The sequence below is a fragment of the Penicillium verhagenii genome (genome assembly GCF_028828195.1).
Source record: "Penicillium verhagenii strain IBT 33310 chromosome Unknown utg000007l_segment0_segment0, whole genome shotgun sequence".
Lineage (NCBI taxonomy): Eukaryota > Fungi > Ascomycota > Eurotiomycetes > Eurotiales > Aspergillaceae > Penicillium > Penicillium verhagenii.
In genome coordinates this window covers 2,880,498-2,907,486 of record NW_026643171.1, presented here as the reverse complement: position 1 = coordinate 2,907,486, position 26,989 = coordinate 2,880,498, and the positions used below count along the sequence as shown (strand labels likewise).

The 26,989-nt window shown below is 48.7% G+C and overlaps 10 protein-coding genes across 10 annotated transcripts; 4 read left to right on the top strand and 6 right to left on the bottom strand.

Annotated features, from left to right (window-relative positions):
* Nucleotides 1–83: 83 nt before the first annotated feature.
* On the bottom strand, nucleotides 84–2,045 carry N7466_007746 (T6SS phospholipase effector Tle1-like catalytic domain-containing protein; the record flags this gene model as incomplete). The annotated part of the gene is made up of 6 exons (XM_057167135.1): nucleotides 84–130; nucleotides 198–1,050; nucleotides 1,232–1,303; nucleotides 1,356–1,535; nucleotides 1,596–1,700; nucleotides 1,785–2,045. 6 exons carry the CDS (start codon nucleotides 2,043–2,045, stop codon nucleotides 84–86), a joined length of 1,518 nt encoding a protein of 505 aa, XP_057020176.1.
* A 479-nt stretch (nucleotides 2,046–2,524) lies between these two features.
* Nucleotides 2,525–4,210, bottom strand: N7466_007745 (MFS transporter; the record flags this gene model as incomplete). The annotated part of the gene is made up of 1 exon (XM_057167134.1): nucleotides 2,525–4,210. One exon carries the CDS (start codon nucleotides 4,208–4,210, stop codon nucleotides 2,525–2,527), a length of 1,686 nt encoding a protein of 561 aa, XP_057020175.1.
* Nucleotides 4,211–5,948: 1,738 nt separating this feature from the next.
* N7466_007744 (UPF0075 domain protein) lies at nucleotides 5,949–7,366 on the bottom strand (the record flags this gene model as incomplete). Its single annotated transcript, XM_057167133.1, has 3 exons — nucleotides 5,949–7,115; nucleotides 7,169–7,243; nucleotides 7,310–7,366. 3 exons carry the CDS (start codon nucleotides 7,364–7,366, stop codon nucleotides 5,949–5,951), a joined length of 1,299 nt encoding a protein of 432 aa, XP_057020174.1.
* A 513-nt stretch (nucleotides 7,367–7,879) lies between these two features.
* Nucleotides 7,880–9,868, top strand: N7466_007743 (putative MFS sugar transporter; the record flags this gene model as incomplete). The annotated part of the gene is made up of 8 exons (XM_057167132.1): nucleotides 7,880–8,273; nucleotides 8,341–8,430; nucleotides 8,492–8,901; nucleotides 8,971–9,162; nucleotides 9,209–9,303; nucleotides 9,365–9,521; nucleotides 9,575–9,635; nucleotides 9,690–9,868. The coding sequence occupies 8 exons, from the start codon at nucleotides 7,880–7,882 to the stop codon at nucleotides 9,866–9,868; spliced, it is 1,578 nt and encodes a 525-aa protein (XP_057020173.1).
* A 648-nt stretch (nucleotides 9,869–10,516) lies between these two features.
* On the top strand, nucleotides 10,517–12,828 carry N7466_007742 (putative C6 transcription factor; the record flags this gene model as incomplete). The annotated part of the gene is made up of 6 exons (XM_057167131.1): nucleotides 10,517–10,559; nucleotides 10,666–11,119; nucleotides 11,181–11,598; nucleotides 11,653–12,261; nucleotides 12,307–12,407; nucleotides 12,462–12,828. The coding sequence occupies 6 exons, from the start codon at nucleotides 10,517–10,519 to the stop codon at nucleotides 12,826–12,828; spliced, it is 1,992 nt and encodes a 663-aa protein (XP_057020172.1).
* Nucleotides 12,829–13,010: 182 nt separating this feature from the next.
* N7466_007741 (uncharacterized protein) lies at nucleotides 13,011–13,935 on the bottom strand (the record flags this gene model as incomplete). The annotated part of the gene is made up of 3 exons (XM_057167130.1): nucleotides 13,011–13,222; nucleotides 13,304–13,744; nucleotides 13,884–13,935. The coding sequence occupies 3 exons, from the start codon at nucleotides 13,933–13,935 to the stop codon at nucleotides 13,011–13,013; spliced, it is 705 nt and encodes a 234-aa protein (XP_057020171.1).
* Nucleotides 13,936–14,436: 501 nt separating this feature from the next.
* Nucleotides 14,437–15,525, top strand: N7466_007740 (class I SAM-dependent methyltransferase; the record flags this gene model as incomplete). The annotated part of the gene is made up of 2 exons (XM_057167129.1): nucleotides 14,437–14,629; nucleotides 14,768–15,525. 2 exons carry the CDS (start codon nucleotides 14,437–14,439, stop codon nucleotides 15,523–15,525), a joined length of 951 nt encoding a protein of 316 aa, XP_057020170.1.
* A 381-nt stretch (nucleotides 15,526–15,906) lies between these two features.
* Nucleotides 15,907–17,334, bottom strand: N7466_007739 (Sugar isomerase (SIS); the record flags this gene model as incomplete). Its single annotated transcript, XM_057167128.1, has 2 exons — nucleotides 15,907–16,854; nucleotides 16,978–17,334. 2 exons carry the CDS (start codon nucleotides 17,332–17,334, stop codon nucleotides 15,907–15,909), a joined length of 1,305 nt encoding a protein of 434 aa, XP_057020169.1.
* Nucleotides 17,335–18,353: 1,019 nt separating this feature from the next.
* Nucleotides 18,354–19,344, bottom strand: N7466_007738 (nicotinamide/nicotinic acid mononucleotide adenylyltransferase; the record flags this gene model as incomplete). The annotated part of the gene is made up of 3 exons (XM_057167127.1): nucleotides 18,354–18,623; nucleotides 18,683–18,956; nucleotides 19,031–19,344. The coding sequence occupies 3 exons, from the start codon at nucleotides 19,342–19,344 to the stop codon at nucleotides 18,354–18,356; spliced, it is 858 nt and encodes a 285-aa protein (XP_057020168.1).
* A 1,605-nt stretch (nucleotides 19,345–20,949) lies between these two features.
* N7466_007737 (HECT-type E3 ubiquitin transferase UFD4) lies at nucleotides 20,950–26,567 on the top strand (the record flags this gene model as incomplete). Its single annotated transcript, XM_057167126.1, has 4 exons — nucleotides 20,950–21,334; nucleotides 21,395–22,029; nucleotides 22,124–26,312; nucleotides 26,371–26,567. 4 exons carry the CDS (start codon nucleotides 20,950–20,952, stop codon nucleotides 26,565–26,567), a joined length of 5,406 nt encoding a protein of 1,801 aa, XP_057020167.1.
* Nucleotides 26,568–26,989: the final 422 nt, after the last annotated feature.

Below are 26,989 nucleotides of genomic sequence, written 5' to 3'. Positions count from 1 at the left end.
TGCTGGAATGATCCAATTGTGAATTTCGATCGACGACGATAATACAACATATGTAGGTCATCAAGCGCTGTATCTTTCTTTCCTCAATATCGTCTACTCTGCTCTAGGAGAGACTTGTAGAATGACCGGCCTGGGCAGTGATAAAAAAAAATTAGCAAGCTATCCCAAGATACTCACGGCCATTGGCATTCTCTCACCTTTACTGAGACGAAGCAACCGCTTCTCATATGGCCCCAACGGCTCCTCCATCAAAATCAGTTCGAGTGGGGCATCCTCTTTAGGTCCCGCATAAATCCATCCCCACCGATCATCCTCAAACTTCTCAATAACATCTCCCATATCGCCATCCAGATCCTGTACCTTTCGACTGACAACAGCCCTCACGCGTTTAAGCTCCCAAGGCCCCTTCTTCAACAAAGCCTTGCATTTGTACAAACCCACATCATCATACCCCAACCCTCCAAGGTCCAGCCGAATGCGCACACTCCGATGTATCCTCTCATTTGTATTAATCAAGAACCGGGACGTTGTTCTCCCAGTCTCGGGATCAATACGCCGATATTGCCCCGGCGTGCGAGTCGTCTTCCCAGCAAGGTGATAGAGCCCTGTATCAGGCTGAATGATCTCGCCCAGACCCCACGGTCTAACAGGCCTGTGCTCGTCGTAGACAGATAAATCGGCCCATTGTCTCCACTGTTCCGAGTTGGATGAGGATTCGGCATCCGAGCCGTGCGGGTGGTCGAAGAAGTAGCGTACGCTTCGCTCGAATACCTTGTCTATTGTATCGTCGTAGAAAGCTACGCCAATGGAAGTCAGTTGATCCATCATCCAGGCTAGAGAGACATTTGCGAGTTCTTGGTCTGGGAGTCCGCCGCCGACATTGGAGTGTGCGCCACAGAACCATACTTGGCGGAGGTCGGTATGTACGCCATCTGGGCGTTCCCATATTGCTGGCGCGAAGGATGTGCGGTCTTCGTCGAGGGCTAGAGCCTGGAATGCGTATTCTGTTGTGTTTGAGAGGCGGGTATCGTAAAATTGCAATGTATTATTCTGGTCAGTTCATTGGATGGTAGGTTGATGGAATAGCAAAGGGAATACTTATTCTTTTGTGGAGCGGGGGATGTGCAGTCGTTTGCCCAGGTTGGTGTTTGGAATACCTGAAAAGGGTCAGATAAAGCAAGATTTTTGGAAAAGAAATTGTGGTGGAGTGTCATATACCTAGACTTCCTACTGTCTCCCAGACTGCGATGCAGCGTATCTTAATGCGGTGTCCATCTGGATTGTAAACTCTTGTCAATCCGTCCTATATTTTCTGTCAGTGGTGGATAATGAAGGTTCCGTTAGAGGAAAAGTACCTCTTCTAGCCGACGCCTGTACTCCTTTCCATTGTTTGGTCGACGAGGCTTGTTTCGAAATGGAATAGTAGGAAATGTATCCTTGTAGTCAGGATCCTCCATATTCTCCGCATCTTTGAAGATGGGGTAAATCATTTCCATCCCATCCGAGTTGAGAAGACCAATCGCATCGATCAGTGACTAAAAAAGCCATCAGAATAAAACCTCCGATAGAAGTCTTTGTCGAGTATCTCCACATACAGCCACACCTCTCGCCGTGAACGCCCCACGCGAGAAACCCATTAGAATAATCTCATCCCCGGGCTCATAATTCGTTGCGACAAAACTGTACGCTTCTCTGATATTCTGCAATATAGTTGGGTCAGCCTGCAGTCAAGGCACATGTGACATACTAGTATGTATGTTGGGGCCGGGCGACTTCGGACGCACTTCACCAACTCCGGTCCCAAATACCCCACCTGTAATGGAGTCCGATATGCCGCCAGTGCTACCCACACCGGGGTGGTAGTACATGACCTGGCTCTCCCCGTCGAACCCTCTTTTCCGCAGGGAACGGTAAACACGAGTCACATTAGTTGGGATGGCAAGCGTGTCATTTGGGTCTTGCGCGGTCGGACGCTCGTATCCCTTATCGCTGTTGACCCAGGTGCCGTCCAGGCATAATATGATGCGCTTGCCATCCAGAGGCATTGTGAACGCGTTATTTGAGTAGTAGCGATAAAGGAAAATTGTGAGAAATATGAGATCGTGGCCATGTGATTATTTCTGTCTTTTTCTCTCTTCCAGCCACACCCATATACGAGCTCGTACCTCGCGAACCCAAGCCGGGCCAACCGTGGTGAGCGCTGAGGGGAGCCGAACGGTGGGGACACGCTAATGTGGACCAATCCAACGTCAGCATTGCGGTTCAGCTGTTAGGTACCTGATACATGTCTTACTGGTTGCTGAGACGAATATGCAGATAGTAAGACTTGTAAATTAAGTCAAGAGAATTTTATGGGAATGATTGTAAAAGCAAAGAAACAAAACAAGTCTGAATTAAGTAAGTAGTATATGCCCTCTAATCTAATTATCAACATTATGTCATAAACATCCTTTTCCCGCGTTGCCCATCAATCTATAATCTCCTCTATCCGTCATGAGAATATCCACATCCACTCACAAACTCCTCATTCGCGACTTAACTTCGCTCTGAGCTGACCTCCAAAGAAATAGAAGATATATGGAATGAACACCATTGCAACTCCAATGAAAGCCAAAAGCCACGAAGCCCATTGCAATCCCAGACGGTCATACATCTGAGTAATAAACAAAGGGAAAGCAGCACCACCACCAGATCGCAAGAAAACCTTCGCAGCTAAAGCGGATGCAGCATACTTTTGATACGAATCGATGATATAAGCATTCACGCCATAGTAGCACAGAACCATTCCAAAGCCAAAGGCAAGACCAGATGACGCAGGCCCAACCCAGATGATATGCTTATACGAAGTAGCACCAAGAATGAAAAATGCAATCGGAACGAATGGAGCTCCCCACATAGCAGCTTTCAATCGATCCTCCGGTGTCGGGGCGCGCTTGGCACAGATGCGCTTGAAATCTTTTTCGAGGATCGGGGTAACGAGCAGCGCAAAGGCAGCGCCGATCAAGATGGGAATGAACATCAGTCCAATTTGTCCGTCATTGTAGTCGTAAAGTTTGCCAAAAATAACCGGGTATGCGAAGAAGAATGCGTAAAGCATGGAGTAGATGAGCATGACGTAGACACACATTAAATCGAGGACCGGCTCCGTCATGATCATGGTGAGTGGACGGATGAGGTTTGTCCGGATAATGTCATTCAGTGATAATTTGGTCTTTTCCTGCTCGGTGATGATATTTGGGTTTCCGGATTCCTTACGAAGCTTCGCAGCACGGCGTTTGAGAATAACAGGGGCGTAAGTCTCAGGGACAAGGCCTATAGCGATCATAAGAACACCTGCAAAGCCCATGTTTGTCCAAAAGAACAGATCCAGACGACCGGTGCCGACATTGATCCAGCCTGCTACGATCGGACCCAAGACAGGTCCGCAGTAGGGAGCGGCGGCGAAGTAGGCGATGGCCATGCCTCGCTCCTCAAGATTCCAGATATCGGCGATGGTTCCACCAGCGAGAGACAGTCCGGAGCTAGAGAACACACCGCAAAGGAAACGGCATACAAGCAAGGTACCGATGTTTGGTGCTATGGCACAAGGGATGTTGAAGATGGTATAGAGAGCGAATGAGACAATGTATACTGGTCGGCGACCAATGATCTCAGATAGTGGAGACCAGAGCAAAGGTCCCACAGCAAATCCACAGACCATGATGGAGCAGGTCAAGATAGCAACCTCCAATGAGACATTGTACTTTGCCTCAATGAGACCCAGACCGCCAGTGACGACCGCTGAGCCATAGGCTACGCATACCACGACAGCGGATGCAATGTGAGTGACAAGCCAGCGATATTTTCGAGACCAGTTGTGTGGATTTTCGGGATCATCGATTGTAAAAGTCACGTATTCAACAGGCTCCTTCGGGCCTTTCTCTATGTCGAAGTTTTGGCCTTCACTCGGTGTATGTGTCAACGAGGAGGTATGGGATCGTAATTGCTGCAAAGCTGCTTGTGGAACCAATCCAGTTCTCGTTTCAATGACATATTCCTCTGGGAACTCAGTGTGATTTTGTCGTTCAATATCGGCATAGTTGTAGTCCACTGGGGGCGGGTTTTCTGAAATCCCCGAGTCTTGCAGGGTTTCACGTGTCTCGACCCGGGCCATGTGTAAGTGTGCCGAGTCGAGACTCTGTTGAGGATGGGAAGGTATTGAGTCAGACATATTGTGGAATGTGTAACAGTACTAAGATAATGGTTTTGAAATATGGTACAGATCCATGAAGGGGGACGAGAACCAAGATACTTATACTTCTTGAGCTGTAGCTTTCACCCTTCGTTTTGAGTACATATACAAATAGTGTGAGGCCGACCGATCTCCGAGATATTTCCCGCGATTTCAGGATTTTTGATACTTGGAATGATAAGGCAGAATTTCGGGCCCCTTGTTTCAAAACCAAGATCTACTTTTTTACTCTTTTAGCGCAAATGCATCTGGATTCTGGATTACGGTGGACCATTAGGCATTAAATGGGCGAAACCCGGCATAAGCTCGGTACCGAGATATTGCCGAAGTGTGATTGGGCAAGCTCGGCATGCCGGCACCGATCATATCTCAATTTGTATGCATGAGCATGTACAGATTTAGTCTTGATTAGTATTAGAATAATTACATCTATTCGTGACTGTTTTGCAGAAAAATTCTCGTGCGCGATTTATTCCACGGCTTGAATCAGCATGATGTGGCCATTGGTTACACAAGGAGCGTATGAGGCGAAGAGGAGATGTGACACGCCGCCCTCTAGCAGCTTCTGATAGTATTTCATGTCTTTGTATTCGGTGGCCTTCCCGATCTTTCGTCTTTCGAGTATGGCCCGGGCCGGATCTGTGCAGCAGAACCAACATAAACTGCCTGGGTCTCAACCTCGTCCGTGATGAGGTCAAAGTACACACCTTGGCTACTGCAGGTATCGGCACGCGGAAGAGACAAAAACTCTTCAAATTTCCAGCTTTTTTTTTTCTGGAAAAGTGCAGCCCTATCCCCACTAAAACCACGGATCAGTGAGTCACACAGCTCAAGTAGCGTTGACACGGCCAGCAGTTCACTTGCCAATACCGGCATCACACGTTGGTTTGGGCCTGCTTGTGTTGCTATTTCATGCGGAATCGTCAGTGACTTGAGTAAGGCTGTAAAAAGTGGCCCTTGGACTGCACGATCAGGGGACTGAGCCACAGGAACCGGGTCATAGCGAGATGCCTTGCCCACAGGAACGTGCGTTCTGCATCTTACTGTTCTAGTACAATTGCATGGAATTGGCCACATTCCTACGGTTGTGTAACACACCCACCTGGACTCAAAGAAGGACTTTTGACAGATCTACAGTGTAGATTAGAAAAAAGAAAGGAGAGAGAAGCTCTCACTTTGCCAGACTAGTAGCTACACAACACGCGCTGCAGCATGACCAGGAGCAGGCCATGTATGGTGGCCGATAGAGGCCACCCCTAGGTCACATCCCAATTTCAATTTCTAACTTCACCCCCCTGTTTCCCGCCCGTATTGTATTTATCATATATAGTAGGAATATCTCAAGGGATTTGATCTAAATACGGGCCACTTTTAAAATAACTTGAGAATAGACTTTAGAATAGACCAGTTGACTTAAGAGTAGACTTGAGAGTAGACTTAAGAATGGATTATATGAGGATCTCAGCCTCTCTTCCTTGCCAGTTGTTGTGATAAGTTACCTAGAGAAAGAGAAGTAATATAATATAGCATTAACTAGTAGCTGCCAAATCATGTGCCCGAATACCATAGATAGCTTCACTTCGTTCAGCTATAACACTTGTAGTATATGTACCGCTTTTGACCGAGACAACATCGAAGATTCTTGAAAATGAAGTTTACAATCAACAATGCATGTGCACTCCAGATATTCTCGCAAAATCCCAAAGTTCCATGGTTGTTACCACTTATTGTTATAAACCTCTCCGTTGACATAGTTTACCAGCTCTTTCACGGGCGGAAGGTGATCCCGGCCTGCGCCGAAAAGCATACCATGACGCAATACTTTGCGATAGTTTTTTCCAGGTGATACCTTGCCCAGTACATAACCCTCGCGAGTCTCAACCCGAGTTGGAACAGGTATGGAGCGACCAACTACCGCCTCCATACCTTGCCAAGCAAAGGTGATGGCCTCTTTGGCGCCGCTTGGGATTCCGGCCTCATCCAGCATCAGAATTCGAGCATTCGGATAATTCTGTTGGATGAAGGCACTGATGTTGGGGTTATAGGCACCACCCCCGCACATGAAGATCTCATCAATCTCAAGGCCCTGGGGCGCAAAGCGACGGTAATGATCCACGATGGCCTGTGCTGTGACACGGGTGATAGTGGCAACAACATCATCCGGCTCGAGTCCCTTTTTCTCGGCTTTTTCAATCAGTTCATGGGCAAGTGTGTCACGGAAGACCTCGCGACCTGTTGTCTTCGGCGGCTTCAAGGCAAAATACGGATGGCCCAGAAAGTCATCGACTAGTTCTTGATCGACAGTGCCACGGGCACCCATCTCGCCGTCCTTATCATATTCACGCTCTCCATTGGTATAGTGGCGTACAACAGCGTCAATAAACACATTGCCTGGGCCTGTGTCGAAATCATAACACTCGTCTACACCACCATGTGTATCGGGTGGGATAAAACACACGTTGGCTATACCACCAATATTTTGACAAGCACGTAGCTTAGTCGGATGATGCAGCACCAGCGCATCAAAGAATGCAATCAAAGGGGCCCCTTGACGTCCAGCTGCCTGATCACTGACCCGGAAATCTGTCACTGATGTGATGCCTGTACGAGAGGCCAGGAATGTTCCCTCTGCCATCGTCAAAGCACTTCGGGTTTCACCAAGATCTGGCATGGAAAGAAGCCAGATTGTTTGACCGTGAGAGCCCAGGACGTCTATCGAGTTGATATCAACCTGATAGTCCTTACAAAATTGATGCACGGCAGATGCAAATGTCTCTCCAAGAATCACATTTACCTCTGAAAGTTCAGAAGGTGAGGTTTTGTTGTGTAAAATCATATTCATCACACGTTTCTTGATCACGGGCTCAAGAGGAATTTCGCCATACTTGATCATCGATTAGCTGACAACTCACGGATAACTTTGAGATGATTCCTTACCTTCAATAACTCAAAGTGCATCGGCGATTCAGGTGTCTCCTGGCGAAAATGGCAGAGGGCACAGTCTATCCCGTCCTAATGGTTTATAGTCAGGTTTAAAATCGATTGATTGCCCTTGAATTCAATCAATCAGAAACTTACCATGGAGGTTCCACTATTAAGTCCAAGTACAGTCATGTCTAACGCATGACTTGGCATTTTATTCTCGGGAATTCTCATAATGGGCACAGTGAAGGGTTGGAAGGGAAGTGGAATAGAACGCTGTACAGCTCAGGGGACAGTGTAAGAAACAACTTCCAGGAAACAATCAAAAACGATCAAGTCATCAACTGTAGACATGTTGGATCCTAATCCTAGAACAGTTCCAACAATTCTTACATCTTGTCTTGATCAGTACTGTGAATGGTCCAACTTCCATCAAGGATCCGCTTTCAAGGGATGATCGGCAAAACGCTTAATCGGCTTAACTGGCCCGATCAACTCCGGAAGAACGAAAAAGCAGAAAAAGCAGGAAAAGCAGGAAAAATAAGCAAAGGGAAAATGGCTACGCGCTTCAAGGTGGTTCCTTCCCCCGCGCTTTTTTCTCCAGTTACGGACCTTGGCTCCATCCCATAATCCGACACTAACTCCATCTTGGGGCTGGGACCCATAGGAAAGGATTAACTGTCACATCGTGCTTCCCTATTGGGTACGGGGACTGCATACAACGCGATGGGGTATACTACAGCGTGGAAGCGGCTTTCGCCGCGGCAGCTAAACCTAGCTATCCACACCTTCTCGCTGATCTCGATCTTCTTTGAGGGCTACGACCAGGGTGTCATGGGCGGGGTAAATGCATCGCCCACTTACATGATCATAATGAAGACCGGTATGCTCGATGGCACAATCACCAGCACCACACGTGAAGGAGGGATTGTCAGTGTCTATTATCTAGGGGCTATCTTTGGCTGCTTTGCTGGTGGGTGGCTCGCAGATCGCATCGGGCGTATCAACGGCCTGTTGGCTGGATCTATGTTTGCTCTTGTAGGTGGCGCACTGCAAGCTGCTGCCCAGAACTCAAATTTTATGATCTGTGCCCGAGTTGTGACGGGCATTGGTACAGGTGGTTCGTGATCCCTGCTAGTACGCATTAGTGAGACCCATTCGGAGATCTAGTACTAACTCGCCCATAGCATTGACCGGCATCACCCCTGTCTTGGTTTCGGAAACTTCGTCTGCCGATCATCGGGGCGGTTTTCTTGGTTATGTCTTTATTGCGAATTGTAAGTGGTGCTTGGCGATTCGACTTCTTTCGTAGTAGTTCATGGCTAATTATCTCCCCAGACCTTGGCATATCTCTCGCATATTGGATCTCCTTTGGACTTGCTTTTGTGAATGGTGGGTACTCGGACGTGCGATGGCGATTCCTGCTCGCTTTTCAGTGCCTTCCCGCTCTCTTTCTAGTATGTTTCATCAAGATGTTGCCTGATAGCCCCCGCTATCTAGCCTCGGTTGGTCGGTCGGAAGAAGCGCGCGAGCTTTTAGTTCGGATTCGCCAGGGCAAAGCCACCCCTGAACAAATCGAGCGAGAGTACCTGGAGATTGTTGTTACTGCCAAAAAAAGCCAACACAGTTCCCCTGTCCAATTTGCAAAAATCCTCTTGGGAAGGGGAGGAAGGCCAGGTACAAATTTGGGCCGACGAGCATGGTTATGCATATGGCTTCAAATTATGGCCTCGTGGACCGGCATTACTGTAAGCACAGACTATGCGCACAGCTACTCTTCTTCCAGTGTTGTTTGCGTACTAACAAACTTACCCCAGGCGGTGACTGCTTATTCCCCCGTTCTGCTGAAGCAGGCAGGTTACAGCGATATTAAGCAGGACGGCCTTGCAGGAGGTATCAACACAATCGGCATTCTCGGTACTATCATCAGCGCTCAAATTATCGACCGGCTGGGCCGGCGAACTTGTTTAATGGGTGGAGCTTTGGTGCTGTTTGCCGTAAATTTAATCGTATGTATTCCTGGTGCAGCGAATTTATCAGAGACTGACTTTTCAGGCCGGTTCCGTATTCGAGGGCTCGCTCCATGATCCTGGGAAGGCGACCGAGTATGCCCCGGGCGCAGTGACCATGCTTTTCCTATTTAATCTGGGGTATGTTGCCGTTTGACTTTTTTTACTTGGTAGTATGTAGTAACTGACCGACGCCCACTAGTTATGCTGCAACTTGGGGTACTGTCGCCTTTTTGATCCCCACAGAAATCTTCCCAAGTGAACTACGAGCTCAGGGTAATGGCTTTGGAATCACCGGTTGGGCCATTGGTGTTGGCATGACGACTCTTGTGAACCCAATCATGTTCGGCACTCTGACTGTAAGTCTGGCTGCACCTGTATTTCTTTCCATAATACTTACTATTTGCTCCAGAGTCGTACATACTTCCTTTTTGCGGGCCTGAACTTGCTTTGGGTCCCTATAGTCTACCTCTGTAGGTCTTCTTCTCTCTTGACCACCCTGACCTAAACTAACATTCTTAAACCAGTCTGCCCTGAAACTCGAAACCGGTCTCTCGAGTCTATTGAAGCCCTTTTCTCAACTTCTAGCCCATTCCACTCCAAGATGGAAGAAGCTTACAAACTCCGCGGCGACGTCCTCGCGGAACATGATGTCGCCAGGAGCGAAACCTATGATACAGACAAGACCGAAGTTGCATCCGCATAAATCGTTAGACCGTGCAGCCACTTGAGACGGTCTATAAGATGACTTTTCACGTTTCAAACATTTGAACTTTGCATAAGCATAATTTTGGGGTTCTTTGCCTAGGTGGGTATGCATTTTTTACTTCTTGTTTTTGTTCAGCGATTGTTGATGCATGGCATTGTTCATAAATATCATTATTTAATAGATGATACCTAATGGCTTAGATACGCGACACTAGTATCTGTCGTATCTGTCCTATCTGATTATGGCCTCGTCAGCATCTTTAGGGTAATGTAAACACGCAAACGGTGATTCGTCAAAATCGACAAAAGTCCATGACAAGTGCATGAGTCAGCAAGCCCCATATTAACCTAGAGGGTCAGGGAGCCAGTTCTCTCATAACGGATCTTTTTTTCCAATGATTCGATGATTCAGTACTTAAATTCAAAAAGCCAAGGGTGTCGGCTAAACTGCTGATAATTCAGTTGACCGTTTTCCCTTTCACCATCTCAGCGTCTTCAACCGAACCACGCGACCCATAATCGACCTACACCACTCCCGTTCGGAGACCCGTTCGGAAGTCCGGTCTTGAACTCCCGGCTCAATTGATCGGGACCGTACTCCGTACTCACGGTTAAGCACAGACTCCCAATTGGAGATTCCGAATGAATGTCTCAAAAACCGCGAAAGCTTCAACGCGTCTCCAAGGCCTGTAGGTTCTACCTCCCGCACCCCCCCACGTTCCCATGCACCAGTTCTCCACTTGACTTGGCGGGACACGGGTCTACCTTATCCGAAAACTGACGACGAATGCGCAGGCGACTTCTGCAATAGGCGGAGCATCAAATGTGGCAGTAGCGAAGACCCGCTGGGTCGGTGCCAGAATTGTTTGGATTTCGACGTCCCGTGCACCTTTGATCGCCCGGCTAAACGCCGTGGCGTTAAAGCTGGTACACGGGTGAATCCCCGCGATACTCCAATCGATGGCGCAAAGCCGATCGTTGGTCAACTACTTCCGATGGGTCGCGGTAACCCTCCAGAGAGGGCGTCGGGCTCTTCAGCCTCCAGGAGCTCGTATAATGCCGACACCACTTCACGCCCGTCATTGACATTCACAGGGGATCCCTGGTCTTCTTTCAACACGGGATGGTCAACAGCTGAAGGGTACGATGATGATGGCGCGCTGCGTAATTCTTGGAAGGCATTTGCCATTTCTTGTGACCAGCAGATTCGCAATCTCGTCCAAGTTTATTTCGAGATTGTCTATCCCATGTAGGACTGGACCTTTCCATTCCGTACCGCTTTGACATTCGGCTAATCACCCCGACTGCAGATTTCCCTTGTTTCATAAGCAATCATTTATAGAAAGAATTAACAACCAGGAGCATCTTCAGAACCAAAGTTTATTCGCTTCGACGATGGCGGTCTGCTCATTGGTATCAGGTCGCGCCCGGGATGGAGCATTGTATACTAACCGATGGCATCGGGAAGAGTTGTCAGAACCGCCATCGGAGGCATTCTATGCAGCAGCCAAAGACTCGCTTCCTCGGGACCTTGCTGCTGCGAAGGGGTTCAATTATATGCGGGCTTGTGCCATACTTGCGATCGCCAGCATCCAAAACGGGCAAATAAAAAACATGCAGAAATACTCAGGCATGTACCATACATTAACGACGATGGAGGGATTTCATGATGAAAAGCTCTGGCCAAAAGATATAAGTCCTATCGAAATTGAAGAACGGCGAAGGCTGGTATGTGAAACAACATAATTTGGATCTCACATGAATTGGAACTAATAGAAATAGTTCTGGTCTATCTATACTTTGGATATCTACTCCACGATCGTATGGGGAGGCGTGATTCGATATCGAGAAGCCCATTCCCTTGTTCGATATCCTAGCGAGGTAGATGATGAGTTCATCACCAACCACGGCTACGGCATGCACACCATGTCGCCAGAATCCGCTCTCAGACAGGGCGAGGTCCCGGTGGTCTCAAGGCAACCTGTATCTTGGATGCACGGATGGAACTTTACTACCGATCTCTATCGTATCCTCGAACATGTGGTTGACGGCACCAAACGGAAATTTTCCTCCGCGAATGGAACTCAGGAGGTTTGGTCTCTTTTCAGTCCAGCGTCAATGTCGGAACCGGTTGTCATGGAACGAGTGCTTTCCATGTATGCTGCACTGCCTCCACAATTTCGTGAAACGCCACCTACGACCGGCGATGGGACTCACGACCTCTTTGGTTTTCAATCTGCGAATATTCAGGCGACTTTACAGCTCCTCAGGATGGTTCTTTTGTCTGCCGAAGAGGTGGGAGTAGACAAGAAGTGCGATGTAGCTGGTGAGCTGCTCAGTGTATTTTCGAAGGTCCCAGTGGAATATCTGAGGGCCATCAGCTCTCCTCTGGTATGTTCGGTCTCTCAAACATAAGATCAACTCGGAAACTAACAGGCTTCTAAGCTCCATCATTTGGGAGGAATTGGCTACATTCTTGGCTCGGTTATGGAAGGAAGTTTATCAGACGCATCGTATCGACGCGTTCGTACTTTACTGTGAGTTTCCATCCCTTTTCACCAATCACTGGGCAGCGCTGATATCGATTGAAGCCTTGAGATGGCCAGCCTTCTCCACCGTCTTGAAGTTGGTCTCCACCGTGCAGCCGGTGCTAGCGAACGTCTCCGGTCACAAGTTGACCGAATAGATGGCTATATGCGTACTTCACGATTAGTCAATCTTTCAGCCATTCCTCCACTACAGAACCCGCCGAATAATACTCCTGCTCCTGCGCCAGTTGACGTCAAACCCACGATGCCTCACGCGAGCTTTAATCCTTCGGCACAACATATTGGGCCTGGTGGACCAATGGACAATCAAATGATGCAATTTCAATTGCCGCCGGAACTGCTGGCAGGCTGGCCGTGGCCGTTAGATAATTCTCACTCCGAGGGCTTCTTACCATTGGCTTTCGAATGATGGCCCAAGGTTTGCATTTACTTGTTACGTATAGAAAAGCAATGTATTTAATATTTCATCGAAACAACCTCCTAGGATAATGTCAATAATGTATCACATGGCCTTCAGATCTGTTGACATTTGTTGAAAGATAGCCGCTCAGCTTTGGAACCTTGACGTCCAGGGTGAACTTCCATCACACTTTAATAAACCTTCAGATAATGGTCGAACCAAGCAACAGCTTGATGGAAAGCCTGTTTCTTGGCAAATGTCTGACGATGCTTAGAAAGATCACTGCGAACTGCGAACCCATGCTCCACCTCCGAAAAGAGACTGATCTGATGAGGAACCTCCAACTTGTCCAAGATCACCTCGCACTCGCGACGCTTAGTCGTGACGAAGACGAAATCCCGAACTATAAAAAATCTCATTAGCACCAATTTTGCTGACCAAGATACGATATTGGGAGAGTATCGGAAAGAAAAGACAATCTCACCAGCAGCAGCAATACTCAACGGCGCGTCAATCCCACTCAGCTCATCCCCTTCCAACATGCTCGGATGTGCAATGAACCCAACATCCAGCAATCCCGGCCGAAGGTATCGACAAACATATTTCCCCCCAAAGCCATACCCAACACCTCCAATGCGCTCACAGCCCATAGTGTCACGCATCTCCTTAATGACAGCGCTGATGATAGGATCCGTCTCGGCAGGCGAGTGCTTCGTCACCCAGTTCATGATTTTGAAGCCCATGGGTCGATCGACAGGCACCGCATCGCCGCCAAACATGTCCGGCATGACAACAAAGTAGCCCTTTGCAGCGAACTGGTCGGCTATAAGCTGAGAGTTTATGAACTTGTGGCCCATCGCATCTGTGATTAAGAGAATGCCGTTTGTGGTGCTCTTGTCGGGTGGATAAGTGATGTAAGCCTCGACTGTTTCTCAGTTAGTTTCCAACCTTTGAAGGTTCCAAACTTTGATCTCAGGATTTGATTGGATTTTTGAGATCTGGTACTGTGACGTGAAGTCAAGGGGATGGATTGGCCTAACTATTATGAATGTATTCGAAATCACCTTGGGGTTCCCCGTCGTGGGAGGAGCCGTTGGATAGCTGGTTTGAAGCCATGGTAACTTAGAGTAGATGTCGGCATTAGCTGGACTGGGTAACTGATGGAGGAGGGTCAAACAGAATCCAGGTCTTACCTAGGGTTTCGAAGATCAGGTCGACGCGTTTGGAAACGATGGATTAAACAAATGTGATGGTAAACACATACACCAAGCAAATGGATACTATGGTTGGAAACTGTTTACATATGTGTTTATGTTTTCCACCTAGGCACGTGGCCAGCTACTAACCTCATTAACGCCGATATGAGAATGGACTAAATCTGAAGATACATCATACATCATACATACTACTAGTATTGTTCTCAATCTTCTAATCATTCAACTATAGCTGTTGTTATGTCTGTTCATGTGCTACCGCAAAATACGCGATCTGATTGGCAACGGGATCCCGGTTAGGGGGAAAACCGAGTGGGTCTCGATTTTCTCTCTCGGAAAAGTTGTCGGGAGCATCTCCAGATCATTCCCCATCACTCGCAATCCTAATTCCCCAAATTCCACCATGTCGACCATGTCGACTCGCTCCGCCTGGCGGGCTCTGCACTACAGCGCAAAGCGCCGTGCCTTCCAGCCCACCACCTCCTACCGCTGCTTCTCCTGCACCCGCGCCGCCCAGGACCAAAGCAAGCAGGACCGGGAACGCATGACACACTTCGGCTTCACCAATGTGCCGGAGTCAGACAAGGAGTCACGAGGTGAGCCTCCCTTGCCCCCAATTGAGTGAACAAAGTACACGACAAAGTGGTTCGCCATGAAGCAAACCGGTTATTCCCTTCCCCAAGGGCATACCATACCAAGCATCAACAGAAGCTAACAAGACTCTCACGGAACAGTCGGCGCAGTCTTCAGCTCCGTCGCCTCCTCCTACGACACAATGAACGACCTCATGTCCCTGGGAATCCACCGCCTCTGGAAAGACCACTTCGTCCGCTCCCTCAACCCCGGCTCCCCGCTCAGCGCTCGCATTAACAACCCCAACCAAAAAGGCTGGAACATCCTCGATATCGCCGGCGGGACCGGTGATATCGCATTCCGCATGCTCGACCACGCCACGAACATTAACCACGATATCGAGACCCGCGTGACGATCAGCGACATCAATGCCGATATGCTAGCCGAGGGCCGCAAGCGGTCCATCGACACACCCTACTACAACACTCCCCGGTTGTCCTTTGTGGAGGCGAACGCCCAGTCCATGCCGCACATTCCGTCCAACTCCATTGACCTGTACACTGTTGTGTTTGGAATCCGCAATTTCACGGATAAGCAGGCTGCGCTGGATGAGGCGTACCGTGTGCTTAAGCCGGGCGGTGTGTTCGCTTGCATGGAGTTTAGCAAGGTTGATAACCCTGTCTTTGATGCGGTGTACAAGAGGTGGAACTTTAGTGCTATTCCCTTGATTGGGCAGCTTGTTGCTGGTGATCGGGATAGCTACCAGTACCTTGTTGAGAGTATTGAGCAATTTCCCAGCCAGGATGAGTTCCGCGGCATGATTCAGAAGGCTGGATTCATGATTCCTGGACGTGGATACGAGAACCTGACTGGTGGTATTGCCGCTATCCACAAGGGTATTAAGCCTATCCAGGCTTAAGCTTATTGTCGAAGCGATATCTGTGGATTGTGTACTATACATCTTTCGCATCATTGTCTTTTTATATATTGTATTATGTATTGTGAATGGCTACAAGTCTTTTTAATAATTTGATATCCAAGTATGTAAATTTTGGGATCAGTTGAAACGCCCACTGAGGTTTGGGGCATGATACGTGTATTTTCATCAGATATCTTGATGTTCGGATATCTTGATATTTAGATATCCGGGTTACCTCTATATCCATAGATTCAGAGAAACGAAAGACAAACGCAACATCGTCAAAAAATATACAGACGATGAGATGGGAAATCCAGTAGAAATGCTAAAGAAAGATATGTAAAGATGCAGGGGAAAGAACTTCAACGACATGATCGCACATCATTCACCCCAAAGATCCTCTGCTTCTACTACCCCTATACAACTGCTAGGGATGGTGATGTCTTTCATCACAGCGATAACAGCTATTGGGGTCGAGCTAGCTCGGGATGTGGAGACCAAGCGCCGCAGCTCAGTAAGCGGGGTCGATTCTGGCACTAGACACCAGTCAGACCGGGCCACGGTGAGTGGCTGGCCAGGGTCTTTAGCCACGGCGTCGGCGACGCACAGGTCCACATTAGTCTGTCGGGACAGAAGGGACCGAATCATGCGAGGTGGGGCGATCTCAGTCGGTGAAAGGAACACCCATGATTTCGCATTGGGGTGCTGAATGGCCGCTAGAAGAATGTCGAGTAACCGAACATCACCGGGGCCCTTTGCGGTGGCTGATGAAGCAGTGGGGATTTGATCAAGAGGAACAAGTATATCTGAAGGGATGAGGCGATGTTCAGGTGGAGACTGAAGTGTAAATGGCGGAATGGAGGGACTGCTATTGAGGTCTTCCCATTGTAAAGAAATGGATGATGATGGAGAATCGAATGTCGTCGTTGAAACAGCACTGGATGGGGCCGTCCACGGTGTCTCCATCATCGCCGCGGCACCAATTGCACCTCCAGGGTGGTGGCTTCGAAACACATCTGCAGGTCCCTTGCCCGGCGCAGTGTGTAGAATGCGTGCTACCGCAATAGCCAATGCATCTCCAAGACACAAGGCTACCGTTGTAGATGATGTCGGAGCGCAAACTCCCAAAGAAGCTTCCTCGCCCTCATGAATCGGAGCCGGTAGAAGGATTCCCAGGCCCAAAGGCCCATGCAAAGATAGTATTGGACATGTGGACGGGTCTGTATGTGAGGTCAAGGCGATGATAGGAACTGAAGCGGGGATATGCGGTAACAGAGATAGTAGCTCAGGCGAGCGACCTGAGAACGAAATGAGAAGCATTGTATCATTCTAAGACAAAGCCAACAACCAATCAATCAGTAAGGAAAATAAAATTTAAATCCCCGATATAATCAATCAGGCTGCACCTCGGGGAATACAATGCAGCCCATCTAGCAAGGATATATGGCTTACCGGCCGGACCAATCCCAGATCGCCATGCAAAGCTTCCGTCGGATGTAAGAACGCCGAGTATATACCTAGACTGTTCATAGTTGCCTCGATCTTGCGCCCGATTTTGCCGCTTTTGCCCACGCCGCAAACGACGAGCTTGCCGCCGTCGCGTACACTCTGCGCAATCTGATCCACTGCGCGCGCAAGCTCTTGCTGAGCTCGAGCATCTGTTTGATACAGGCGTTCGAGGTGGGAGAGCGCAGCACGCTCAGTGGACATGACATGAATTGCGGTTACGACGGAGGAGACATCTTTAGAGGCTGTTGGTGGGGGGTCCGAGGCATCAGGAGGGGTTAATGGCCAGGGCGGCGTTGGCATAGCTTGGTGAGGGGCCATAGAGGGCGAAAACGTGGGATTGGAATTAAAAAACATGAGTGAAAGAGAATACAAAGAAGAGAGTGAGCTTCCTCTAGGGTCCCTCGAGGGGCGGTGCCTAGGACAATTTAATGTCGGGAAAATGTGGAGGGGCCAAGATTAAAAGTGTCGATAACGGAAGATAACAGGCTACGATCGGTCAATCGGACTGAACCAACGCCGTTCTGGCCGTTCTGGCCTTTCTCCCTTTCTCCTCTTTTCTTTTTCACTACCGATTTACTTTTCAAGGGAACAAGGTAACGCCTTGCGGTTTCGTAATTAGGTTCGCTAAGCATGCACGTTGATCCGACACCTGCATAAAATACCTCCGAGATCCATGGATGGTGTCATCCATTGTGATAATGATGCATCAGTGAGGTCGATCCATTTCCCGATGTAGTAACCCCGACGATTCCGGGGGTATAATGCTAAGATTATATGCTTAATAATACTACTTTGCTATGGAATCTGGAAATTCTTGTATAATCGTCATTGTTGAAGTCATGGGAGGTCTATCACCATCTTTCGTATTTACAGATCGGATCAGACAGCGGAGGAAAGGCCATATGTACATTCCGCTGATTCTGTTCCGCCAAAGCCAGTAAAGACCGGTTTCAGATTAAACACAATTCAAACTTATTTCAAAATCAAAAGAAAACAACAAAAAAATCCCCAGGCTAAGTGCGTGGGGTGAAAATCCTCTCTTTAACACCAGCGAAAAACCCAAAAAAAAAAAAAAAAAAATTAGATCGTCCTACTCTTGTACAGCGCCGAAAGATGACCTGGGCAAGTCAAGCTGAGATTGATCCGGGTAGGATGGGTGAACCAATACTACTGGGGAATACCCCAAGCCTGCCAGGTGATTCGGGTTCGGATTTCAACTCCATATTCAAGGTAGAGACAGCACAAAAGGGGGGTATCGTATCAGGGTCGTAGTAGTTTGTCGTCATGGCCTCGCGGCGATTGGGTCGTCTGAAGCCATATCACGCTGACCTTCCAGCTTCCTGTCTTTCCTTGCCTTTTTCATTGGCGGTCCCATCATCTTCATAAAGATGGTGTTGCTCAATATAATGAATAACAGGGACGGGGATGAGATAGCGAACACTCATCTCGCGTCTCAAGAAGAGACGGATCTTGGTGCTGCTAACATCGTTTTGAATAAGCTGTTGAATCACGTATATGTTGTCTTTCCAGGGCTGCAAACTGGCCAGCGCTTCGTCAATATCGGTGCCACTGCGCTCCACAATGAATGACTGGTATGAAAGTTAATAAGCCGTTATCTCTCCAAAGTAGATTTTTGGATGCCACTTACGCCGTATTTTCCGAGAATGTGATCCAAATCTTTCTCACTCCATACACCCGGGGTGGACATGGTGTGAATCAAATCGGCACCTGCCAGTAAGGCAATACGGACAGGCTTTCGGGTTCCATCTGCGGCCTCAACACCACCACGGACAGTATTAATCTCGTGGTAAAAATGATCTAGGACCACTGCGGTCGGCTGGTACGCTTTCTGGGTGGGCTCCCAGGTATCAACCATCAGCCAGTCTGATGTTTGATCGACTGCCAGTTGACACATTGCGACACTAATATACCGCCGCTTCAATTAGCAATCATTATTGTTGGTGATTGTGCATAGAGAACAATGGGATGTATTTACCGGTCCTCTGCGCTGGCAAGACCGGCCTTCCGGTAGGAGTCCGAGACGGGGGACAGATAACCGCCAAGAAGTTCAAAATCGGTACTGAACTTAACGTAATCGGCGGCCATCTCAAACATGCGCAAGTGCAGGTAGGTAATGGGCGAAAAGGAGCCACAAGCGACCAGCAGAAGCGGCGTCTTCTCCGGATCGGTCATCTTGCGCTTGAGGCGTAGATCGGGGAACATATAGTCGTTGTCCATCGGAGTCGGAGGGATTTGGACGGGGGCCTGGTGAACATCGTCACTCTGGCCTCCAACCATTTCGAAGGCCATCGTGGGGTTGGGTTGGAAAGTGTGGGTGATTAACTAGGTAGCGAGTCGTTCCGAGGCAGTTGGAGGGGGGGAAAGAGGGGGCGTTGATGAGTCGGGGAAGTGGGGGAAAGAGCGAAGTTTTTATCAACGTTCCCAGTTTAAACTCTGGAAGAAAAACGCGGGGGGCAAACGGGAGGCGGAAAAGGTGAGACCGGGGGTATAAAGAAAAGAACAAATTCAACAAGGTGGAAGGGATGCTTTCAACATTGGAGTGATTATTAAGGACTGTTCGGTGACTTCGGTGAGTCAATTAAATCTACGGTCGCGATCGGCCCGCAATCAGAGAGTAGTGAGGGCACTTTGAGGTGTACGTATTGAGCTGTACGGAGCTCGTCATGGTAACATTTACATTTAGCCGCACTTGGGCATATTGGATCTATCTTACTTGGCTAAATATATACTTGTATACTTATATATATATACTAGTACTAATGTATATAATATTATATACTTTTATTTCTAATTGTCAATTATTCCCAAACGTCATGTTCAGATGAAATCAAAGCAGGTTTTATAGTACCCCTTACTTATACCAACTCCATACAATTTGCCTCTTGCCTCCATACTAAGCCATACTTCTTTAAATGGCCTTTCAAGAACAAAAACTTATACAGGCTAAACAAACCTTGAAATTATTTCTGAAAATAATTCCGTATATACATAAGCCTAAAGTAATTACATATATCGCATGACTCTAAAACCCAGTCCAAATATCAATTTTGCAAGGTTGTGGCTACCATATAACTGGTTGTCTTATCTCATCACGAATGTTGCACTTCCGCCGCCTGGCGCTCTCCGAATCCAATGGTCACAAACCGCGCACTCCCTCTTTTCTTCCTTTCCTTCTCCCCCACCCAACAATTTCACATCGCCCATCGTCATTTCATCAACTTTGGTGCTTTTCTATTGATCATATCTCAACTTTCCTTCTTAGTTCTTTCGCTGGTTCGTCCTTAATAGCCCCAACTTTCCACGCATCTACCGCTACCGCCCAAGTCCCTCCCCTCCCCTCCCCAATATCTGCTCGCCTATTCACCCGCTTCTCGGCCAACATAAGTGTGCGGATGGCGGGTTGAAACGGCGTCAACGTTCATTTACATTATTCCCGACCCCTGACCTGGTAACTTATGGCCAGGCAAAGGCCCGTCAACCGTCAGGACCCTTTCGAGGATTATTCCGTCTCCCCCGCAGGAGCTGCCACCTCGCCTGCCTTGAGGTACATCACATCCAATCCCCTTTACCCTATCCTCTACTGTCACCGCCCCCAATTGGAATATGGTCCCGCCTCTGCCTACAAAATTACTGGTAGTACATCTAAAGAAAAGAGGACTGAGAGTATTGTTTATCTTGACGGCTTTGTCTTCATTCTCTTAAGCTTTCCTTCCCCAACGTCATTTCGGGCTGCGGGGAATCTCCATACCCAACCACCAAACCTTTCCATAATATCTTCCATCCTTCATCTGTAACGCGTACACATCCTACGTGCCATCCCTCTGTTTCTTTGCCTTGCCGCCGTCTTCTTTGTTTCCCCCAACACGTTCACGCCCAGCACGTCAGTCGCTCACAATGTCACGCAGAATCACTCGCTCAGCTGCGAGGGCTGTCACAGATCTTCCTTCCACAGATCCCGTTCCATCAGATACCACTGCTCCCCCCCAGGCAAATTCTCGAAAACGGAGATCATCGACACGTCAAGATCCACAACCAGACACCGCAGACACCGCAGACACCGCAGCTCCTTCTCCCCCACGCCGATCTAAGCGTCAACGAACTTCAGCACCCCGGCCTGCTCCGGCTGTCCCTCCTACTACTGCTGCCATAGCTACCCGTCGGGGCGTCCGTCGCTCAGCCAACTCAACCATGTCACAGCCTGGGCCATCTTCTCGTCCATCAGAAGATGCCAAATCCACCACTCCTCCGCCCCCTTCCAGGCGGAGATCTGGCCGAAATGGTATGTCACGGTTTAAAGATGGAAATGAGCCCGCATTGTTGACAACCTCTTGCCATATAGATCGACTTCCAACGACCCAGTCTCCACCTCCACGAAGGCAGAAGAAGCGTACCGCGAAATCGAATCCGGACATTTTAATGCCAGACGCAGAAGAGGACGTGGAAGAGCAAGATGATAAAGTGGAGCAGGAAGGGTCCCCCACGGGTGATAGCCACGACGGAACCAATCCTTCAGCGTTCGGCGAGGAGGATTTGGAATCCTTCCATAGCAGTCTTTTCGGAGGTCGAGGTGCCATGGGCCTGCAAAGCACACTCCGGGCTCTAAGCGGCATGATGTCCGGAATGTCTTCGCGACTTCGGGATATTCTCTGTAACTTGAGACAGAAGGATAACCCTTCTCTTCAATTAATCGCCCTCCAGGAATTGTCGGACCTCCTGCTTGTCTCCAACGAGGACAATCTTTCCGGCCAGTTTTCTCCTGACCCGTATGTAAAGGAGCTCGTCATCTTAATGCAGCCAAACCAGTTTGGTGAAGAGAACCCGGAAATCATGCTGCTTGCCTGCCGCTGCCTTGCCAATCTAATGGAGGCCCTTCGCGGGTCTGTAGCCAATGTGGTCTATGGGAAGGCAGTTCCGATCCTGTGCCAGAAACTCTTGGACATACAATTCATCGATCTCGCTGAACAAGCTCTAAGTGTATGTTGTTTCTTTCCTCTTATATCCCATTGTCTTGTGCATCCCTTACAAAAAAGGCATTTTACCATTTGATACTGATTAATCTCACGAACAGACACTGGCAAAAATCTCCGTAGATTTCCCGGCTTCGATCGTGCAAGAGGGTGGCCTGACGGCATGTCTGACATACTTGGACTTCTTCCCTACAAGCACTCAGCGTACTGCCGTTACGACTGCCGCCAACTGTTGCCGCAATCTTCCCCACGACTCTTTCCCGGTTGTTAGGGATGTGATGCCGACTTTGCTCAATGTTCTGTCAAGCAACGACCCCAAGGTGGTTGAGCAAGGGTGCCTATGCGTCTCGCGGATTGTTGAAAGCTTCAAATATCGCCCTCAAAACCTGGAAGAGCTGATCGAACCTGCCATGCTCAAGGCCGTCCTTCGTCTTTTGCTTCCCGGTACCACCAACTTGATCGGCCCTCACATTCACACTCAGTTCCTCCGTGTGTTGGCAATTGTGTCCAAGGCGAGCCCTCGCTTATCCATCGAATTACTGAAGATGGACATTGTCGATACCCTTTATCAAATTTTGACCGGTGTATCACCACCACAAGACGTTGACAGCACGGCTGTTAAAATGGACAGTGTTCTAGTCATGCAGGCACTGATTCACCGACCTCGCGAGCAAGTCTCCGAGGCACTGAATGTGATTTGCGAACTACTCCCAGGTGCTTCTAGCGACGAGGCATCCCAGGCCGATACACTGCTCAGCTTGTACTTTCACAACAGCATGTCTCTCGGCTTAAAATCTTCGAAATTAACAGAGAACCCCGATGAGAGACGGGAATTGTTGGAAGATTGCAAGGCAGAGCTCAAGAGATTTGCCGCAATCTTATTTCCCACCTTGACTGATGCGTACTCAAGCACAGTCAATCTCCATGTTCGCCAAAAAGTTCTCATCGCCCATTTGAAAATGATCCATATTCTTGAGCCTAGCTTGATTGAAGATGCTCTTCGCACAGTCCCGTATGCATCATTCCTAGCCTCCATTCTCTCCCAAAAGGATCATGTGTCATTGGTCGCTTTGGCACTTCGATGTGCAGAGCTGCTGTTCCAACGCCTTGAGCACGTCTATCAGCATCAATTCCACCGTGAGGGTGTTATTTCTGAAATTGTCAAGCTTGCCGAGGGAGAACCCTCGACTGTCGAAGTTGCTCACCAGACGAGCAGTGGAAACAAAGGTCACGCTGACGCATCTTCTGACGTTGACATGGATGCCGGTGATGGACCACGCAGAAAGAATAGTAAGCACGAAGATTCTGACGAGGATTTGGATAATGAGGAAGAGGATCCAGATGAGGATCACGATGATATGTCCGATTCAGAGACATCATCCATCCCAGGCCATCAATCTGTGGAAAAGCTCGACATATCTATCAATGATCTCGTTATCCGAGATGCACAAGCTTTTCTGCAAGTCTATGAGGAGGGACATGGTGATTCGGTTCGAAATGAAGCCCAGAGGATTCTTAATGACCTCCAATTGCTGGCGACCAATATTCGCAAGTGTTATGCCTCGCGTGGCGACAAAAATGGCCTCCCGTTGTTCAAGAAATTGGCCTCTTACTTTGATGGAGATGCACTGGAAAGCATTACTAGCTCTGAACTTTTGAACTCTGGGGTTATTGAGGTCCTTCTTGATGTCCTAACGGACTTTAAGGCTCCGTGTATTAAGTATGCACGGTCTGCCTTCTTAAAGGCCTTCATGGGTTCGACAATTTCGGAGAAGGCCCAGAGTCAGAGTACAGCAACCACACCATTCAGCGTGTTGATTCGGAAGCTCCAAGACTTGCTTAGCCGGACCGAGCATTTTGAGGTCCTCACTGTGAGCCATAATTCTCTCGAGAATACTCGTACAAATGCTACCTACATGCTTGCAAAACAGCTCAGGTTAAAACTTGTTGCCGAGGATGGGACTGACGTTCCCCGACCCTACAAAAATTTGATGGTGTCCATCCATGCCATTGCCACATTTAAAGCGTTGGATGACTTCCTGCAGCCGCGAATTGCAGTGTCTGACCGTCCGCGCCAGTCTCGTAGCAGGGACTCGATCCTCTCCCAGATTGCGCAAGCAGCACGCATGCGTGACCAGCTCACCTCAGATGCCTCTCCCAGAACCCCGTCGACCGGACATCGACCCACTCGCAATGCAGGAGCTGGTGGAAACGCAAATGAAGACCCGGCAGTAAGCAATAACCAGGCGGCCTCAGGGACCCGAAACTACCAGCGTACGGCACTCCAGGAGGAGGATGACGAGGATGATGAGCCTCTAGAGTGTGCCGACGAGAGACAGATTAGCGACGAAGACGAGGATGACGACGCTGGAGATGCGGAGGAAGACGAGGAGCTCAATGCAATTGTTGATGATCTTGACGACGAACTCGAAGACGATAACGTGCATGATCCAACTGCCGTAAACATGGAGGTCGCTTCTTCCGGCAAGGTGACAGCACGAAAAGAGGATGGTACTCGAGTGGGCACCCCTTCGCACTCTACTCCTAAACCTTCCTCCTCGGCACCGGGGCCTGGTTCAACTGCGCAAAACTCACTGGCTACAGCTGGGCGTCCATTCTCGTCCTATGCAGCAGCTATGGCTTCGATTCCCCAGGACTGGCATATTGAGTTCTGCGTGGATGGGAAATTGATCCCCAGTGACACCACTGTATACCGAGCCGTCCACCACAATCGTGAACAACTTGATGAGACGAAATCCAAAAATGTTTGGTCTGCCATTCATACCGTCACATACAGACGCGTTCCTGGCCCACCCCCACCTGAGCCGTCTACTCTGGCTAATTCCGGGAAAGAAGCCTCCTTGAGTGCTGATGGCCTGGAAATGCCTTCTTCTCTCAGCAAAGATGCTATAACAGCTTTAATTTTGCGTCTTCTACGTGTTCTGCATGAGATGAACGCAACAATCGATGACATTCTGATGGATGCGCGAGACCACGCCAGCATCACTCCAGAACCCTTGGCCCAATTTATCAACACCAAGCTCACTGCCAAAATGAACCGCCAATTGGAAGAACCATTGATTGTGGCAAGCAGTTGCCTTCCGAGCTGGAGCGAAGACTTAGCCCGGCTCTTTTCCTTCCTTTTCCCATTCGAGACAAGACATCTATTCTTGCAGTCAACATCATTTGGCTACTCTCGCGCTATGACAAGGTGGCAAAACTCACAGAGTGCCGAGGATAGTCGGCGGGATATGCGACGAGATGATCGGCCGTTCCTTGGTCGACTGCAACGTCAAAAGGTTCGTATTTCTCGTGCTCGCATATTGGAGTCTGCCATGAAAGTCATGGAGCTCTACGGATCTTCCCCAAGCGTTCTTGAAGTAGAGTATTTCGAGGAAGTCGGAACTGGACTGGGTCCGACTCTCGAATTTTACTCCACTGTCTCGAAGGAGTTCTCGAGAAGAAGGCTTAAGATCTGGCGTGAAAGCGATGGCCACTCTTCCGCTGATTATGCGTTTGGAAAGCGGGGTCTGTTTCCTGCTCCAATGAGCGAGGAACAAGCATCCCATGACACTGGCAAAAAACAATTAAACATTTTCAAAGTTCTTGGAAAATTTGTTGCACGCTCTATGCTTGACTCGAGAATTATTGATGTTTCTTTCAACCCGGCGTTCTTCCGCATTGCCGATACACTCTCCTCTGTCGCGCCATCTCTTGGAACGATCAAGGCCGTGGACGAAGGCTTGGCTAGGTCTCTAGGCATGCTGAAGCAATTTGTCAATGCAAAGAATGCAATTCAGGAGGACCGAACTCTCTCCCAACAAGACAAGTCCAAAGCCATTCAAAGCATTGTTGTCGATGGTGCCCGGGTTGAGGACTTGGGTCTGGATTTCACCTTGCCTGGTTATCCATCCATCGACCTAGTTCCAGGTGGATCTGATATCTCATTGACTATCGAAAATGTGGATAAATATGTCGAGAGAGTCATTGACATGACCCTGGGTAGTGGTGTCCGCCATCAAGTTGATGCGTTCCGTGCTGGATTCTCTCAAGTCTTCCCTTTCTCTTCTCTTCGTGCTTTCACTCCCAGTGAATTGGTTATGCTCTTCGGACAGGCCGAGGAAGACTGGACCATCGAGACACTAATGGACTCCATCAAAGCTGACCATGGCTTTAATATGGACAGCAGGAGTGTCCGAAATCTGCTCCAAACAATGAGCGAAATGGACAAGCAGCAGCGTCGTGATTTCCTTCAGTTTGTCACTGGTAGCCCGAAACTCCCCATCGGTGGTAAGTTCTATAATTTCAACTCTCGGGTTTCTATGACAGTATTAATCTCTGTTTGTAGGCTTCAAAAGTCTTACTCCCATCTTTACGGTCGTGTGCCGTCCGAGCGAACCCCCTTACACAGCCGATGATTACTTGCCTAGTGTCATGACTTGTGTAAACTATCTCAAGCTCCCCGACTACAGCAGTCTCAAAGAACTCAAGAACCGATTGTCCGTTGCCATCAAGGAAGGACAAGGTGCCTTCCACTTGTCTTAGATGGCTTCATTTTCTTCACGCACCAGCGCTTCCTGTTCAAGGCTCGTTCTCACTGCATTCTATTGACCGGCAGCGCCGGCAATGCCGGCGCAATCTTTCCCACCAGGAGCGGGACCTTCTTAATGATGCGATGACGTGCAACTTGCTGATTTGTTCTTGATGATCCCCCAAATTCTCGACTTTTCTCTTTTTTGTTTTCGGCTGGGCTGATACTTTCTTTATTTCTTCATGCCTTTTTTGAGTCGAGGGGCGTCAAGGTGGATTCCCCTTTCCCATGATAATTGTATTAGATAGCAATGGATACTGTTTTCTATTGATCAGATTTGTTCTGTTTCTTACTGGTTATCAATCCCCTAGGTAATATTCCAGAATACTGTAGGATATTGGTATAGGCATGTATCTACTATGTATCTATAAAGATG